General features: G+C 45.0%; 1 protein-coding gene across 1 annotated transcript in view; it reads left to right on the top strand.

The window, feature by feature from the left end:
* The window catches only part of ABCG1 (ATP binding cassette subfamily G member 1), a 76,198-nt gene that overhangs the window by 29,847 nt on the left and 27,347 nt on the right, over window positions 1-19,004 (top strand). The window contains exons 3-5 of the mRNA XM_068155215.1: window positions 15,029-15,146; window positions 16,929-17,061; window positions 18,435-18,485. Coding sequence (XP_068011316.1) covers window positions 15,029-15,146; window positions 16,929-17,061; window positions 18,435-18,485 — 302 coding nt within the window. The remainder of the gene's footprint in view (window positions 1-15,028; window positions 15,147-16,928; window positions 17,062-18,434; window positions 18,486-19,004) is intronic.

The raw sequence follows: 19,004 nt of genomic DNA, 5'->3' as shown, positions 1-19,004 counted from the left end.
TAGAATAGAATAGAATAGAATAGAATAGAATAGAATAGAATAGAATAGAATAGAATAGAATAGAATAGACCAGGTTGGAAGAGACCTTCAAGATCATGGTGTCCAACCTATCAACCAACACCACCTAATCAACTAAGCCGTGCAACCAAGCACCCTATCAAGTCTCCTCCTGAACACCTCCAGTGATTGTGACTCCACCACCTCCCCAGGCAGCCCATTCCAATGGGCAATCACTCTCTCTGTGTAGAATTTCTTCCTAACCTCCAGCCTAAACCTCCCCTGGCACAGCTTGAGACTCTGTCCTCTTGTTCTGGTGCTGGTTGCCTGGGAGAAGAGACCAACCAGTTTGTTGATGTAAGTGGGGAAGGCTTGAAGGAAGAAAGGAGACACTAGCAGTAATAAAATGTGGTGACTGAACATCAAAGAAGAGATCCAAAGTAGCATTCTGTAAAGGAGAAAGTGTTTCTTTTTCCCTAATTGCAGAGTGACCCAACTGAGTCTGCACTTGGAAATAACAGCAGGGGGGGCAGTTCAGTTTGTGACAGCTGCTGGGCTATTTTGGTGTATCTCCTACTTGAAGATTTGTTTTTTTTCCAAAGGGAAGGGATATTGGGAATGGTTCTGGGTTTATGTTTGTAAGACTGTGAATAATACTGTTTGTACTTTGAGGTATAAAGGTTGTGAGAAATTATGAGAAATTGCTGTATGCCTGCCTGGCATACGTAAACAGCTTTCAGCTCTAAATGTATGTACCAGGCTTGTGACTTCAGTTTGTCATTCACGGCGATGCATCAGCCTTTCACTTCAAATTGTGTTGGCTCTTCTTTTGTCAGGAAAGACCTTTCTTGTGTGCTTAAGTAACAGAAACAAAGGCAATTAAAGAAAAAAAAAGGCAGCAAAAAGCAATTATCAAACAAGGATTAGGCTATGCATATCACTTTGAAAAGACATTTCCACTGGATTCAGAAGAAAGATGAAGCAGTGTGTCATTCATACTTTTTTTTTGGTGTGTGTCCCCTTTCATGTTTCCTAGGGGTTGAAGATAAAATAGGGTAGCTATTTTCTGTGCAGGCAAAGTACAAGCTATGCCCCAGATCTCCAAATGCTTCAACATGTAAATACTGCTTCTGAAGCCATCAGGTCTTGCTGCAAGTACAGATTTATTTGCATTCACGTTGGAAGGTTACTTTGGTTCATTGACCCATTTAATTGTCGTTCTCTATCCTCACTTGCAGGCATATGGCTTCATGTGCATGTTTGTGGAAGATGAATAGCTTTAACTCTCAGGCAAAAACATTCAACAGAGAAACCAATAGAAATGAATCTTGCTGTGGACACATCTAATTGAAGTAAATAGGCAGGACCTATACATATAATCAGGATAATTCTGTAAACCTGCATAGAAGTCTGTTACCTTGCTCTGGGAACATATAAAGGGAACTCTACAGAAGAAGTGAGTACAAGGAAAGGCTCAGAGCAGCTGTCCAGTGGGACTCATATCGACCAATGTATGTCTTTAACACGCAAGTTGTCTAGCAGTTATCTGGACCTGTTACTGGCTTAGGCTGCATTAATGAGTTACTTACACACTTCAGCTCTGCCTGATCATGGCTGTAAAGAATGTAGACTTAAAGGGGGCTTGCGCAGAACCCATTCACCTTGCAGCGTGGTGGGGAGCTGCAATCAGTAATTGCAGGAGCAAGGAGGTGTGCCAGCGTGCTGTTGACTCCTGTTCTTCTGTGCTAGTGGAGGAATGCATAGTTCAAGAAAGTTTGTAAATTCTGTGTCTACCCTCAAGCACTTTAGTGTCCAGTTGCTTGGTGGTGTGGATTCTGTGTGTATAAACTCTTGTCTTGTTCATAGAGAAACGTTGCCTGGCCAGCAGATGTAATATCACAGTATCACAGTATCCCTAAGGTTGGAAGAGACCTTGAAGATCATCGAGTCCAACCTGTCACCACAGACCTCATGACTAGACCATGGCACCAAGTGCCACGTCCAGTCCCCTCTTGAACACCTCCAGCGATGGTGACTCCACCACCTCCCTGGGCAGCACATTCCAATGACGAACGACTCTCTCAGTGAAGAACTTTCTCCTCACCTTGAGCCCCTGGTACAGCTTGAGACTGTGTCCTCTGTCCTCTTGTTCTGGTGCTGGTTGCCTGGGAGAAGAGACCAACCCCTTCCTGGCTACAGCCACCTTTCAGGTAGTTGTAGAGGGCAATGAGGTAATATAGACAGAGAAGGTGAGTGAGGTCATACAGTCTATGAAACTTTCAAACTCAAATTGCAGGGTTGCAGAGCTCGCAGTCTAACAGGCGTTCATGTCTAATTAGTTATTCTGAAGAAAAACAGTATTCAGATACTAAAATAATCTGATGAGCAGCCTGCATAATACAGAAGGAGCATGGTGCACACAGTTTGAAGTTTCAAAGACATAAAGTCATAGTCAGGGCTTTTTTTTTTGTTTGACTGCACAACGTGGACTGTCAGTTCCAATTTTTGCATAAGTTAAATAGCTAGTCCAAGGATCTGAGACACCAGAGAAATTGAAGGGACTTTTCAAGTTCTTCAATATCTACAGTTCAGTTTCAGATTCTCCCTCTGCTAGAACTGAGTTTCTCTTCTGGATTGCTGCAAGAGTTCGAGCCCACCCAGGTCGCAGCGAAGCACCAGCCTTTTGCTCACTTCTACCCCTATCCAGTGGGATGAGGAGGAGAAAATAACAACAGAAGACTTGAAGGTCAAGAAAAAGGCCATGGAGAGCTCACTCAGCAGTTATGGTCATGGGCAAAAGACAGACTCGCCTTGGGGAAACAAAATCAATTTGATTTAAACAAAACCAACACCAAGTGAGTCAGAGTAGGACAGTGATGAATATATCTTTAATAAATATACCTTCCCCCCACCTCTCCCTTCTCCCTGGCCCAGCTCTGCTACCTTCTACCCCACAGCAGCGCAGAGGGACAGGGAATGGGAACTGTGGTCAGTCCTAGTCCATTCCATGTTGTTTCTGCTGCTGCTTCTTCCTCAAGGGGAAAAGGTCTCACAGTCCTCCCCTGCAGCAACATACTATCTCTCCCCCAGGACAGTCCTCCATGGGCTTATCCAGCTAGCATGGGTCTCTTCTACTGGCTGTATTCCTCCCAGCAACAGATTGCTGCAGTGTAAGCCTCTCAGAGTCATGGCCTTCCTTATGAACAGTACCCCTCTGTGGAGTGGGATCCTCCTTGGGCTGCAGGTGGGATTCTTCTCCACCACTGATCTCTGAGAGCTTCAAGGACTCAGTCTGACCGCCATCTCACCACAGGCCAAAGGGGAATGACTGCTCTGGCATGCCTCCCTTGCACCTTCCTTACTGAACTTGGTGCTCACATAGGGTTTCTGTGATGTAGCATTCCTTTCCAACACTGAAGATTTTCAGTACTCAAGAGCGAGGCACTCAGGAAGGTTTTCTCTTCTTAAATATGTGATTGCCGAGGCACTGGCTGGCTCAGCCTTGGCCAGAAGTAGGTCTGACTTGGGGTCAGTGGAGTTTCTTGAAGCATCTTACAGAAGCCATGCCACAGCCCCCTCCTCCAATACCAACACACTCCCCCAGATACAAACCCAACAGAACTGTCATCTTCTCATCAATGCATTCCTTCATTATGCAACATGGCGTACACTGACTAGCATAAATCGTGCTATGGAGGCTCATGATCTCTCTAGGCTCCAACTGATTGTGTATTTTACTGGTTTGCCACAGAAGGAAGTTAGCTGATAAGTTTAGCACAAAGGAGGTATGCTGACAGAAGTCAAATCTTGGGCACCCACAAAAGCAAAATTCCAAAACTGCTTTACTGTTTGCTCTTAAGCATTTAGTTTTTGACTAACATCTAGTCTTCCAAAACATATTTGGACTTTGGAGACTTTGAGCTGTTCATTCTGGTTGAGTTTGAACCAAGTGCTACCAGTATGATGCTGTGTTCATGAGCTAGTAGATAGCTTGAAGCAAAAACTCAGGGAGCTTTGAAGGGTTCTCAGTTAGCAGAGTGTGAAGCTAGTGCTATATACTAATGAAAGTAAAAGAACCAGTGCCTGCTACGTTTGTACATCCTGGCCGTGGCCAGGGTGCTGGTTTTGATGTGTTCATAGGTTGTGGAGTCTCCTATGAAGACTTTCAAGACCCATCTGGATGCTTTCCTGTGTGACCTGTGCTAGATTCTATGGTCCTGCTCTGGCGGGGGGTTGGACTTAATGATTGTCAGAGGTCTCTTACAACCCTTAACATCCTGTGATCCTGTGATCTTGTACATCTGGAATGCCAATCCAGCTGGAGATTTTGAGAGTTCCGTTTGTATGCTTAATTCTTGCAATCATGCAAGCAAATGAGGGACCAGGATCAAACTGACTGTGCTGATACTCATTTTATTTGTGACTGATACTGAAATCAGACCTGATTTTGCTGGCTAAAAATGAGGTTTGTCACAATGTCTAAAGGTTTGGTTTCCAGTCCAAGTTAATTGTCCCAAACTCCCACTATAGGTTAGGGAAGGTGTACTTCCAGAGGATTATTTATTGCTTCCCAGAATAGGAATGTAAAACAGAATTAATTACCTCTTGGGTGTGACTGTTTCTCTTTCTGTTGGTAATTTATGGCTCCTAAACAATGAATTTAGGTTAAGTATCAGAGTTTTAGACATACAAAATTAGCAGATTGCAAGCTACATGGCTCACTGTGAGCATGGGCTAAGCTCTCCATCGGAGTTACGAGTAATCCATCCCATGATCACTAAGTGGGAAATCTCCCATGGATCAAGAGCAATATGTTTAAGAAGACATGGATGTGGTCTATATTAAGAAATGCAGTTTAGTCCACCACAAAGGAAGAGCTTTGCTGCCAAGGAGGATTTCTCTCCTCTCCTCTCCTCTCCTCTCCTCTCCTCTCCTCTCCTCTCCTCTCCTCTCCTCTCCTCTCCTCTCCTCTCCTCTCCTCTCCTCTCCTCTCCTCTCCTCTCCTCTCCTCTCCTCTCCTCTCCTCTCCTCTCCTCTCCTCTCCTCTCCTCTCCTCTCCTCTCCTCTCCTCTCCTCTCCTCTCCTCTCCGAACCTCTCCTCTCCGAACCTCTCCTCTCCTCTCCGAACCTCTCCTCTCCGAACCTCTCCTCTCCGAACCTCTCCTCTCCGAACCTCTCCTCTCCGAACCTCTCCTCTCCGAACCTCTCCTCTCCTCTCCGAACCTCTCCTCTCCGAACCTCTCCTCTCCTCTCCGAACCTCTCCTCTCCTCTCCGAACCTCTCCTCTCCGAACCTCTCCTCTCCGAACCTCTCCTCTCCTCTCCGAACCTCTCCTCTCCTCTCCGAACCTCTCCGAACCTCTCCGAACCTCTCCTCTCCTCTCCGAACCTCTCCGAACCTCTCCTCTCCGAACCTCTCCTCTCCTCTCCGAACCTCTCCTCTCCGAACCTCTCCTCTCCTCTCCGAACCTCTCCTCTCCTCTCCGAACCTCTCCTCTCCTCTCCGAACCTCTCCTCTCCTCTCCGAACCTCTCCTCTCCGCACCTCTCCTCTCCTCTCCGCACCTCTCCTCTCCTCTACTCTCCTCTCCGCACCTCTCCTCTCCTCTCCTCTCCTCTCCTCTCCTCTCCTCTCCTCTCCTCTCCTCTCCTCTCCTCTCCTCTCCTCTCCTCTCCTCTCCTCTCCTCTCCGAACCTCTCCTCTCCTCTCCGAACCTCTCCTCTCCTCTCCTCTCCGAACCTCTCCTCTCCTCTCCGAACCTCTCCTCTCCTCTCCGAACCTCTCCTCTCCGAACCTCTCCTCTCCTCTCTGAACCTCTCCTCTCCTCTCCGAACCTCTCCTCTCCGAACCTCTCCTCTCCGAACCGAACCGAACCTCTCCTCTCCGAACCTCTCCTCTCCTCTCCGAACCTCTCCTCTCCGAACCTCTCCGAACCTCTCCTCTCCGAACCTCTCCTCTCCGAACCTCTCCTCTCCTCTCTGAACCTCTCCTCTCCTCTCCGAACCTCTCCTCTCCGAACCTCTCCTCTCCGAACCGAACCGAACCTCTCCTCTCCGAACCTCTCCTCTTCTCTCCGAACCTCTCCTCTCCGAACTGAACCTCTCCTCTCCGAACCTCTCCTCCCCTCCCCTCCCTCCCCTCCCCCCTCTCCCCTCCCCTCCCCACTTTTTTAGGTTGAAAGGAATGGATTTCTCATTTCTGAATTGAAAAGCACTTTGAGGCAAGGAATTTGAATTTGTTACTTCAAGTACTCACTTAGCTTTTCTGCACTCTCTGTCCTTAAGTTTTAGTGCCTGGCCTGCTGTTTTAGAGACATTTACATAAGGAAGGTCATTTCTCTGAGGCAGGGTACAAGAATACATTACAATTGTAAATTCCCTTAATTGTCCTAAAGCAGGGCTCAGAGTTTAGACAATGGAAAATCCTATTGGGGCCTGTGAGTAGCATAGGAATAGTTGTATGTGTGAATTCTAACTCTGAAGTGAAAAATGATTCAAAAAAAGGTTTCAACTTGTGTTACACAATTGCTGGTGGAAGCCATGAAACCACGACCTGTGAGTTTGCATAGAGGTTTTATTTGGTAGACACTTAGCTTAAGCTTGTTCATTATTTTTTGTGTGACTTTGCCCTCCCAGGCTTTATAGAGGTACAGTTCAGGCCAATATACAATTAGTCAAGTTCCTATTATTAAAGCAATATAATTTCTCACTGTGTTTGTCAGGAAAGTTGTTTCTGTCCCGTGGGTTTTCTGGAAGTTAAAGATGCCTTTTTTGCATCTAGTCCACCCCCCCTGCCAGAGCAGGATCACCTTGAGCAAGTCACACAGGAACGCATCCAGGCAGGTTTTGAATGTCTCTAAAGAAGGAGACTCCACAACCTCTCTGGGCAGCCTGTCCCAATGTTTTCACACTCTCAGTGAAAAAGCCTATCCCTATGTTCATATGGAACCTCCTGTGCTCGAGCTTGCACCCATTGCCCCTTGTCCTATCGTTGGACATCACTAAGAGCCTGGTTGTGTTCTCCTGACACTTGCTCTTCACATATTTATAACATTAATGAGGTCATCCCTCAGTCTCCTCCAAGCTAAAGTGACCCAGGTCCCTCAGCCTTTCCTCATAAAGGAGATGTTCCACTCCCTTAATCATCTTTGTGGCTCTGCACTGGACTCTTCCAAGCAGTTCCTTGTCCTTCCTGAATTAAGGGACACAATACTCCACATGTGGCCTCACCAGGGCAGAGTAGAGGGGCAAGAGAACCTCTCTTGACCTACTAGCCACACCCCTTCTAATACACCCCAGGATGCCATTGGCCTTCTTGGCCACAAGGGTATATTGCTGGCTCATGGTCGACCCTCTATCCACCAGGACCCCCAGGTCCCTCTCAGGACAGTCCTGGTTGATGGGATTGTTCTTTCCTGGATGCAAAACTCTGCACTCACCCTTGTTGTATTTCATTCAATTTCTTCCCTGTAATTGGCTTAAGTTGAAGCCTATTTGAGCTCATGCTGCTGGGGAAGAAATGTCCATTGAAGTAATCCCCATCAAGAAGTTTTTGTAAAAATTCAAATCATTTAAATAATTGTCCATTGATAGAGATAATCCCTCTCATCAGAAAATACTCCAGCTCTTACTTAGCAAACCCTAACTGTGACACTGCGAGGAAAAGGAACTGCACTCATGCAGTGAGTGGGGAACACGGTAACCTGTCTGGGTGATAGCAGAATTTGACACATATGGAAAACATCTCTCTAACAATATGGCGAATTAGAAAAACACCTTGGCTTTAAACTAACTTGGATTTAGGTGAAAAGCTCCAAGTATCTTCATCTTATCATTGGGAAGTGATTTGAATTTTTGTTTTATGCAAAAATAAAGCCAACCAAGCAGTCCAGTTTGAATGGCCCAGCATGAGTTGTGCATAATGAATTATTTCATTTAACTGTAAGCCCTATTTGTGTTTCAGAAAGGGAAAGGAAAAGTATCTCAAGAGATGCATTCCTGGGTGGCACAAACCACTGGAAGGGCTGTTGTGTCTCCCCCCCCCCCCCCCAGTTTGTGAAACACGTTGTCTTCTCCTGGCCTCGATGATCCAGCAGCCCATGCAGCTGCAAACAAACCCTCTTTGTTCGTAGGTTTCCAGGGGCGGTTTCCAGGTGGTCAGGCTTGCTGTCCTCACTGCTTTTGTAGGTGCACTTAAAAGCCAGCTCAGGGAGAGAGGGCAGAATGACACTGCCTGCTTCAGTAACAACATCATCTTCCATGGCTGTAAGCCGCTTCTGAAACTATGCTTTGAATAGCCCAGACCCACAAACTGGGCCATGGTCTTGCAATGTCTGTTAGCCACTCTGCACATCTAGCACATGTAGGGCTGTCGTATTTGCATGCTGTCTGACTGTTGAGTTGTAAAATGGAACTGCAGATCATCAAGAACTTATCTACATGCACAATTATGTTAATGATGCACATAGAAGAGGAACCTGCACCTCTATTCGTGTGCAGATAGAATGTGTGGTTGTGACTGGGTGCTCTGAAATTATCAAAGTAAATACAAGATATTTACTGTCATTGCCTTCAAAGCTCTGCACCACCAGCCTGTTGGTCTTCTGTCAGTGCCTATCTGCTTCTGGGGTTTAGAAAGGTGCTGACTCAGTGCAGGGGGGAACAGAAGAAGTAGAGTATGAGGATACTGAGGCAGACTCCATGGGACAGCTATGTGGGGTAGCTTTCTTCAGGAACCTCACATAATCTCTGTGCTGTCATTTCTTACTTAGCCCTGCCTGATGGGCTTTAAAACTGTTAGATGAAGCAGATTGATGTAGTCCTTGTAAACGTAGATGTTGTGCTATGGCAGTGGCTTCTTCCTGGGAGTGAGAACAAGGGCTGAGGTGCAGAAAGTGCCTCGTGTTGTGGGCATATTTACATCTAGATGTAGGGACTTTTTACTGTTGTGAAAAGGAGAGCAAAATATTCAGTATTCAGTATCACTTAAGGTTGGAAGAGACCTCAAAGATCATCGAGTCCAACCTGTCACCACAGACCTCATGACTAGAGTAGGGAGGACGCTACTGCCCACTGCAGGCTTGAACTCACGACCTTCCCATTAAGGGTCTTATGCACTACCAGCTGAGTACATCTACAAATGTTTCTAGTGTAAATCCGGCCTTGGGCTGTTACCTCTGTGCGTGTGTGTGTTTCTTAACTTGTTCTTCTGTGTGGAGTTTCTGCTAGCATGTCCCAGCTGTTCAGTGTTCTGATACAAATCTACAGTCTACAAATAAAATGACTGCCAGGTATCATGAGGATGTTTACTTTCTTCTGCAAGCTTGTCCTCTAATCCATAAATCACCAGCTTTCCCTTTAATGTGCTATATGACCAGGTTAGTCTGGTTTTCCCTTATCTGTGTTGATGCACAGTAGGTAATCCAGGGAGAAGAGTCTTTGACCATCAGGGTGTGATGGATCTCAGGGTTTGCTAGGAGCATTTTTCCGTAGCATACGGACTCCGTGCTCCTGCCTCAAAGGGAGAAGGATGAATGTGATGTCTTGATTCCACTTTCCCTTATTCAGGTATTGTGTTGGAAAAGTCCCTTGGCTTTGGCATAACTCTTTTTATTGAAACAAGAGGAAATGAGGGCTAAGCCCATAAATTTTAAGAATAGGAAAATGTGAAGGAGTTTCTTTAATGGAACAGGGTCACAATACAGTGCCAAGAAACTGCTGTGGTTTCTTTTTGTGATTTAACAAACAATTTGGCTTATGGTTCTGTAAGAGAACAAATTTGTGTATTGAAACATATTGCTTTTTAAAAAGCACACTGATTGTTGGAGGTATTACTGTAAGGCAGGTATGGTCTCCAGAGTGGCTGGAGAGCTCCCAAACAGAGAGGGACCTGGGGGTGCTGATTGACAGCTGCCTAAACATGAGCCAGCAGTGTGCCCAGGGGGCCAAGAAGGCCAATGGCATCCTGGCCTGCATTAGGAATAGTGTGGCCACCAGGAGCAGGGAAGTCATTGTGCCCCTGTACACTGCATTGGTTAGGCCACACCTTGAGTACTGTGTCCAGTTCTGGGCCCCTCAGTTTAAGAAGGACATTGAGACACTTGAAGGTGTCCAGAGAAGGGCAACAAGGCTGGGGAGAGGCCTTGAGCACAGCCCTGTGAGGAGAGGCTGAGGGAGCTGGGATTGTTTAGCCTGGAGAAGAGGAGGCTCAGGGGTGACCTCATTGCCCTCTACAACTACCTGAAAGGTGGTTGTAGCCAGGAAGGGGTTGGCCTCTTCTCCCAGGCAACCAGCACCAGAACAAGGGGGGACAGTCTCAAGCTGTGCCAGGGGAAGTTTAGGCTGGAGGTGAGGAGAAAGTTCTTCACTGAGAGAGTCATTGGTCATTGGAATGTGCTGCCCAGGGAGGTGGTGGAGTCACCATCCATGGAGGTGTTCAAGAGGAGATTGGATGTGGCACTTGGTGCCATGGTCTAGTCATGAGGTCTGTGGTGACAGGTTGGACTCAATGATCCTTGAGGTCTCTTCCAACCTTAGTGATACTGTGAGACTGTGATATGGTACTTGCCTGTGGTGTCTTCTGTACTTTCAGATGGATGTTTCTGAGAAGAAATATAGCACATCACATCTAAAAACACACTACAAAAAGACATAGAAATATTGTCCTTGCATTGTGGGTTGTTTGGGTTTTTTTGGTTGGTTGTTTTTGGTGTTTTGTTTGTGTGGTTTTTGTTTGGGTTTTTTTTTTTTTAATAAATAAATGGTACACTTACACCTGGTTGCAGATAGGGACTGTGGAACGAGCAGGTTATGATGTCTTTGGTTTTAGCATTTCAGTGTCAAACACTGCTTATTTTGTGGCTTGGTTTTCAGTAATTTATAGTTTTGCCAAACTTGAGCTGCTTGAGTTGAAATTTCCTCTGTTACCTCTTTGCTGTAGTGAATTTTCTGAGAAACCACTTAGGAATTCCAGGCCAGCAGTACTTGCTGATACCAGCAGCTATTTCCTACCTTCAGAAGAGCCTGTAATGAAAGAGAAACAGTTCAGATATGTTGGGAAGAGTAAATCCTGCTCTAGTTGCAGTGAGTAGGGAAAGGCTTCTGTGTTCACCCAGGACCCAAGACAGGCTCGTGATGCCTACTGGTGGATGCAGAATTAGGCTACAACACATAGAAACTTGTGTGGCAGACATTTCTCTGAGCAACAAACAAATGTGTTACTGGCTATGAGCTGGAAATGAACAAAGCATTTTAGTCCAAAACTTAGAGGTGGTATTTACTTGAGGGAATTTGCTGTAAGGGTAGGAGTGCAGCTTGGTTTCCTTTTTTTTTTGGTACCAATTCAGGCACTAAAGGCATGTGCTTTGAAGCATGTGCTCCTACTCTACATATGAGGAGAGGGTAGGTTGCTTCTTTCCAGATGAGTCATACATTTTGTTAGAGTGGTAAAGCCAACTATCCTCAGAAATCATGTAAAATCCACAAGGAAGCAGACAAACCCATCAACCTGTTTCTCCCTTGATGAGTCCTACAGTCAAAGTTTTGGTGGCTTGAGCAATGAGAGCTCCCCTGTCATCTGGAGAGTGACTGGAGTTCACTCTATCAGTTCATTAAACAAGGAACTGCTTTGGTCTTTGTGCTGCAGCCTGGCAGTGAGGGAAATCCACCTCTTGAATGGGGGTCTGTTCAGGCCAGTCATGCGTTTCTGGCTGTGAATCTGGTTTAGTATCTCAGTGCCTAGAGTTCGCTTTCTGTGGTAAATCCTAACATGGGAAAATGAAGCATGTTTTGCTTCTTCAGAGAATCAGCTGAACTCTGGAATGTCATGTGAGGTCAAATTAAGACCCAAAAAATTTGCATCACTTGCATTTTCTGTTTCAGTTTTGTTTTCTTACTTCTTTCATTCATTTTTTTTTTTTTTTCAGTGGGTTGGATTGAAAAAGCTTCCAAGTGCTTTTTCTGGTTGGTGATGGTGTATTCATATTTTGTTGACAACTCTGTTTTAACTAGTTCTTGAAAACTGGTGTTTGGGTTCCCATAGACATCAGCCCCTGAGTATATTTTTAAGGGTGAGATTGAAGTAACTCCAGGAGAGCACATGGAAAACTGAAAGAATCCAAGCTGTTTTCAATTGAAAATCAAGTTTTAAGACAAATAACTGAAGGTCATGATGCTACACTTGGTCTTGGTCTAGAATAGAATAGAATAGAATAGAATAGAATAGAATAGAACAGAACCTTCAAGATCATTGCATCCAACCCATCATCCAACACCACCTAATCAACTAAACCATGGCACCAAGCACCCCGTCAAGTCTTCTCCTAAATACCCCCAATGATGGCAACTGCACCACCTCCCCAGGCAACCCACTCCAACGGGCAATGTAAGTCCAGTCCAAAAGGTCACAGGCATGGTGCTCAAACAAAATGGCCCATAGTATGCATCTTGGGGCCAGTTCACTTCTGAGGTGAACCCTTTCATTAAACTCTGGGGTACCAAAACTTCTTGCTGTATCTAATGAGCCAGTGGCCTAAGGAAAACAAGGTAAGACAGGTAAATGGGGATTGAAGGTCATCAAAAATCCCTGATACATGGCAGAGGGATCTGAAACTGTCCCTGTACTGTAAGAACGCAGTCCCCTCCAAATGCATAATCTGTTTCTCGTGAAAGACATGTGGCCCAATATAGAAGTTTCAGGTCAACTGATTCAGTTAAAGATTAGCCTCAATATTCTGAAAGGGGAGACTGTAGTTACTTATGGACTTTTAATTCCTTCTAAAGGATTATACTGGGCACCACACTACTGCTACAGTGTCAAATCTTTTGTGTGAGTTTGCTAAATTAACCTTTGTAATAGAAAGGCTTCTAAAGTGCTTGCAGTCAAGAGAGAGTTTTGAGTCTGGAGAAACTTTAACTGCCAGTGATTGAGATCCTTATCTAATTTTTTTTCCTCTCTATTTCTTCTTAAATCATGTTCTAACTGTTTTGCAAATGAGTTACAGCAATGTGGCTTGCTCCAATTTAACATTGTGTGCTGGGCACTTTCCATGGAAATCTCCATCAGAGGGGCAGAAATAAGTGCAGGTGAGGGAGAAGACACTGCAATTAGAGGTAAACTCATTATAGCTTGGAGAAGTGAGTTTAATGGAGGTGATGTAAATCTTACAACTATACATAGTGTGAGGAAAGGCTTCAGTTTTAGGTAACAGTAAGATGTTTTCATGTAGTAAGTGTGTTTTAGGCTGTATTCACAGCTGCACACATTCTTCAGTGAGGGGCAAGAAATGGTCTGTAACTGGGGCACAAAAGCAGAGACTTGTTGAATGATGAAAGCAGACTCAAGGGGCCTCCAGGTAAAAAGAGTGTAATGAGCATAATATCATCTGACTAAACAGCTCCTGCTCCACCACCACCATTCCTGCACCCATCCCAGAGCCAGGAGCAAGACCCTCAGCAGCCAAGATACCACACAGAGAAGCTCAGCCCCAGTAAGGAGGCCCAGCCAACACCTGTGGATGATACTGGAGGAGTCATCAATCATTGCCCTACCTAACCAGGGGGCCACCAGGCCCCCCCAGCCTTTGTTGTTACCACCACCATCACTCAGTGTGCACCATGGGCGCTCACCAGTGATGAGAGGAGAATCCCTCAGCCCAGATGGGCTCAGCTTGGGGTTTCTGCCCTTCCGGGGGGGGGGGGGGGGGGGGGGGGGGGGGGGATTAAAAAGGGGAAAAGGGGAGTGGGTGGGGAGGGCCAAGTGGCCACACTTGGGGTGGGAGGAGACTCCAATAGAGCCCATTGGTCATTGGAATGTGCTGCCCAGGGAGGTGGTGGAGTCCCCATCCCTGGAGGTGTTCAAGAGGGGACTGGATGTGGCACTTGGTGCCATGGTCTAGTCATGAGGTCTGTGGTGACAGGTTGGACTCGATGATCCTCGAGGTCTCTTCCACCCTTAGTGACACTGTGATACTGGGATGTTCCAGGTTTTTTGTGGGTTTTGCCCTGGCTTCCATGCAGAGGTGCCTCCCTTTTGATGGTCCTTTGGATTTGCAGGTGTAAGGAAAAAATAAAAGGGAAGTTCATGCTGAAAATCCAGTCAGTGCTCTCTCCACCCTCCCCACCCAGTCCTTGTGCCTTAAAATGGGAATCACACAGAACAGGATGCATGCAACTAAGTCTGAACCTGGAATTCTTGTTGGGGTTCAGTTTGCTTACACCTGGTGCAACATGGAATTTGAGGTTTAAATTAAGATTTATTAACAATGTTACTTAAGAATGAGATCATTGAGCTTGTTTCTGTGGTTATTCTAGAGCAGCTTTGACTGAGGGCATTGTTATCTGAAGTGGATTAATCTAAATGAGGAAAAAACCCACCCTATGTGTTCCTAATCAGGAAAAAGTATTTCTCTAGGAATTTCTGTTCACAGAGTATTGTGGTCAGTCAGCCTGCCTGGACAAGCCTTTAGATTTCTTATGATAAAAGGGTCTTTATGGTAAGAGAATTAAGCACATTTGTCTTTTCCTGTATGTCTGTATTTCTTTGTCATACCTCTTTCAGCAGGGAATGAACAAATGCACAGGTCTTCACCCTTGAGGTCATGGCTGTTACTCTCCAAGAAGTTGTTTTGGTGAGAGGGCAGGATTTTGGCATGGAAGCTGCTGTGATTGGAGGACAGTCAACAGAGTTATGTTAGCTGTGGAGTATTAGATATTTTAATGGAGATGCCAGGATCCTGATAAAACACTCTGAGAAAACACTTAGAGAATGGCAGCAAGGCTTCTTAACCCTATTGGGGTGAATCCAAGAGTGTGTGATCCAGTAATCCTACCAAACTACTTGTTTTGCTGGAGGAGGCTGCTGCCCCCACTCAGAATTTGGCTTTTGATAGTTCTGCAGTGTACTCATCTTAGTATTATCCTCTCAGTAGGTACCTGCTAATTTGTCATCATTGTTTAATGGAGATCTATTTTCATTGCCTCCCAGTATATGATTATGAAGGGTGCAGTGAAGTGAACTTTCCATTCTTCTTTCAGGTTATAAGACCCTTTTGAAAGGAATTTCAGGGAAGTTCAGCAGTGGAGAACTTGTTGCCATTATGGGTCCTTCAGGAGCTGGGAAGTCGACGCTCATGAACATTCTGGCAGGTTACAGGTCAGTAAAAATAAAAATCCCAACTAGGACAAGATTGCTTAGCCTCGTGGCTCCTTGGAGACAGCAGCAGCATAAATCTTACCCCAGTGTCTGTAGAAACCAAATATTTCACAAGTTTTGATTTAGATTCTCACTGCTTATATTTTTTCTGTCTGTCCTTTTCACTTGGGATTCTCCTCACAGCCAAGCTTAAGAACCGGCTGAAGGATAGAGCTCAGAGGGTTGTGGTCAGCAGGGCAGAGTCTAGTTGGAGTGCTGTGGCTAGTAGTGTTCCCCAGAGGTCAGTACTGGGTCCAGTCGTATTCAACATGCTCAGTAATGATCTGGATGAAGGAGGAGAGTGTGCACTCACCAGATTTGCTGATGATACTGGGAAGAGTGGCTCATGTGCCAGAATGCTTTGCTGACATCCAGGAAGACCTGAACAGGCATAGAGAGTAACCTTATGAAATTCAACAAGGACAAGTAAAGTGTCCTACACAGAGGAATAACACCATGTACCAGTTCAGGTTGGGGACTGACCTGCTGGAGAGAAAGACCTGGAAGTCCTAGGGGACAGCAGGCTGACCACAAGCCAGCAATGTGCCCTCATGGCCAAGAAGGCCAGTGGCATTCTGTGGTGCATCAAGAAGAGTGTGGCAAGCAGTTAAGGGAGGTTCTCCTCCCCCTGTCCTCTCTCTGGTGAGGTCTTCTCTGGAGTGCTGTGTTCAGTTGTGGGCTCTCAAGTTCAAGATGGAGAGAATTCAGTGCAGAGCCACTAAGATGATTAGAGGTAGGGAACACCTGCCTCATGAAGAAAGGCTGAGAAGCTGGGGTTGTTCAGCCTGGAGAAGAGGGAGGATCTCATTAGTATTTATAAATACCTAAAGGGTGAATGTCAGAAGGATGGAGCCAGACTCTTCATAGTGGTGTCCAGTGACAGGACAAGGGACAGTGGACACAAACTGAAACATGGGAGATTCCACATAAACATAAGGAAAAAACATCTAAAAGGCTTCACTTTGAGGGTGGCAGAGTGCACTGGAACAGGCTGCCCAGAGAGGTTGTGGAGTCTTCATCTCTGGAGGCATTGAAAACCTGCCTAGAGATGTTAAAAACCTGCCTGGATGTGTTCCTGTTTGAATTCTACTTTAGCATGGGGGTTGGACTAGATGATCTTCAGAGGTCCTTCCAACCCCTACCATTCTGTGATTTATCTGCTAACAAGTCTCATCCAAAAATAGGAAGCAATTTAAAGTCCAAAACACACACCAAAAAAAATCTCCCTTATAATTGTGTAACAAATCTGACTCAGTGTCTTGTGTTTGTGATAGTTTTTAAATCACATTTTGTAAACACCTGAGGGAAAAATGACCTTTTTTAGTCATCACTTCAATAATGTCTATATCTTCTTGACCCAACATCAATGTTTGAGATGACTGTGGTTCATCTCCCTGAATCCCCTGCTGTATAAACTATCTCTGTGATACTGTCATTAGGGCACAAGGAAGAGGGTAGAGAAATACAAAACAGTCACTTGAATGGCTTGATTTTTTTTCAGACCTTCACATCAGACTGCACACATTTTGTATTAACTTTGGGTCATATTTTCAGCAGCCTTGCACGAAGCCTTGCATGAAGCCTCTTAGGAAAGACAGCGTAATCGTGAAATTAATTTCTATCCGGTGTGTCAGTGTTTTCCCACAGCAAGTGCTAACTACCTGAGATTTCCACACACTCAGGCCTGTGGCAGCACAAGAGAAGGCAGGATTCACTTCTGGTTGTTTTCTTGCTTTATTTCAGAGAGACAGGAATGAAAGGAGAAATTCTCATCAATGGACAGCCTCGTGACCTGCGCTCCTTTCGCAAAGTCTCCTGCTACATCATGCAAGATGACATGCTCCTTCCTCATCTAACTGTCCAGGAAGCTATGATGGTGAGCTTTGTTTCTTACCCTAATTTATCTGGCTGGGACAAAATGGAAAAACCTCTGTGTGTTGTGCCCATGTTCTTACTCCTGGTAATGCCATAAGCTATTATCTCGACTAGATTCCCTTCAATAATAGTGCTTGGCCTTTGATAATGCCTTGAATTCCATTTCAGGCTGATCCTTCAAGGGGTTGTCTGAGCTTCCTTAGCTTACCACTTTCAATTTGTGACTAGCATTATGACTTGGAAGAAAATCTAAGGCTCTTTTCCTTAGACCTCCTAGAAAATGGAACCTGAAATTCTGCACAGAATGAACCTTTGTAGTGGCCATCTTTTTTTCTTGGGTAATGGATGAGTAACCTTGCCTCTCTTTCTCCCCATCTTCCATGTTCTGACTGCAAAGTGTTATTTTGATTTGAGAATCTCTCTCTGTTACTTATACTCTTTCGTGCCTTGTCTTTAATAAAGGTACCATATAAAATCTCTTCCAGTTCTTCACAGGAAAACAACAAGAACAGAACAGAATAATCCCAAGTCTTACCAGCAATGTAAACACTTCCTTACTGTTTTTCATAGCTTCAAGAATTTTACTACTTGCCAGTTTAACTAGTCAGTCTAGCAGTGCCTGTTGCTCCCTTTGAGAAACAAACACGTTTTTCTCAGAGGATGTTGCCAAAACAAGGTTAAGGTTGCTCATGCTATATGTCATTATTTATGGACAAGTTTTAAGGCCAGAAGAAATCACTGTAGTTTTTATGTGGCTAATTTCCTGCAGAGGCTCTTACTTGAACATCACAGTAGAATCCCATAGGAGTACTTCTGTAGAATTGGGCCCAGATGATACTTACTGCCTAAATTAATCAATCATGGCTCTGGCAAAAATAATTACTTAATGGTTTAATTGCTTCTAATAAGGGTTAATCATCATGTTGTGTGAATCTGTTTTTTAGGACAGCAGATGACATCTTTCACAAGACTGTTTATTTCAGTACTCATTTGTTCATGTCCTGGCGAACAGGAGAGTTTGGTTATCCTTGTGCTGTGCACGAAGCACAAATAAGCTAATGCTAGCATTTCCTGAGAAGTTAGTGTCATGGCTCTCCCATCTCCCTCTCAAGGTTTTAGACTTGCAGAACGGCCTTTCTAATATGCTTTTTGCCAGATGCTCGGGTGATCACTTCAGTCAGATATTCTGTCACCTACTACCCAGGCATATGTGATGCCTGTAATTTGAACATTACAGTTCAGCTGAATCTTTCCTGAGTGGGTTGAAAAAAGGATGAAATGGTACATTAGGATGTTGGGCCTGAGCCATCCACTGTAACTGGTTGCTGTGCTTCAGACAAGCTCAAAATCAAATTCCATTGTATTGCATTCCAGGTATCTGCACATCTGAAACTTCAAGAGAAAGATGAAGGAAGGAGAGAAATGGTATGTATGCTTCCCGTTGAACTGAGAGGTTTTGGGGGTGCCAGAGAGGTTGATGAAGTGAGCTCTGTAAAGCAGACCTTTTTATCTATCATTTAATTTCATTGGACTGGTATCATTATGAAGGTATGTTTACTACAGTATCTGTGAAGTTTGCCTTCAGTTTGAGACTGAGTAGATAACTGGAAAAGATCTGAAATAAATTCTGAGGTTTGACAGGATTCTTTTTAATGTACCTTGGCACCCTAGTTTCTCTTACATGCATGTTTGAGGGCTCAGACATCTTGTGTGTGGTGAGATAAATCAGTCCTGTCTGGCAATGGTCAGTCTAGGCCTTAATTTTTCCAAGGACTATTGAGAAATTCAGCAATTCTTCTATTTTGGTGCACTGAGTAGACCCTCTGTGGGCAAATTAGAAAATTGTGTAGCTGACTGGAAGAAGCCACCTTGCAGGACTCAGCTGAAACCAAGTTGTGCAGGAAGAAGGAGGAGATGAGGGAACAGAGGAGTGAGAGTGGAACA

The sequence above is a fragment of the Melanerpes formicivorus genome, unplaced genomic scaffold (assembly GCF_026170545.1).
Source record: "Melanerpes formicivorus ecotype bairdi unplaced genomic scaffold, bMelFor1.0.p_v2 SCAF_30, whole genome shotgun sequence".
Lineage (NCBI taxonomy): Eukaryota > Metazoa > Chordata > Aves > Piciformes > Picidae > Melanerpes > Melanerpes formicivorus.
Note: the sequence above shows the minus strand (reverse complement) of the source record. Positions and strands in the feature narration are given on the sequence as shown.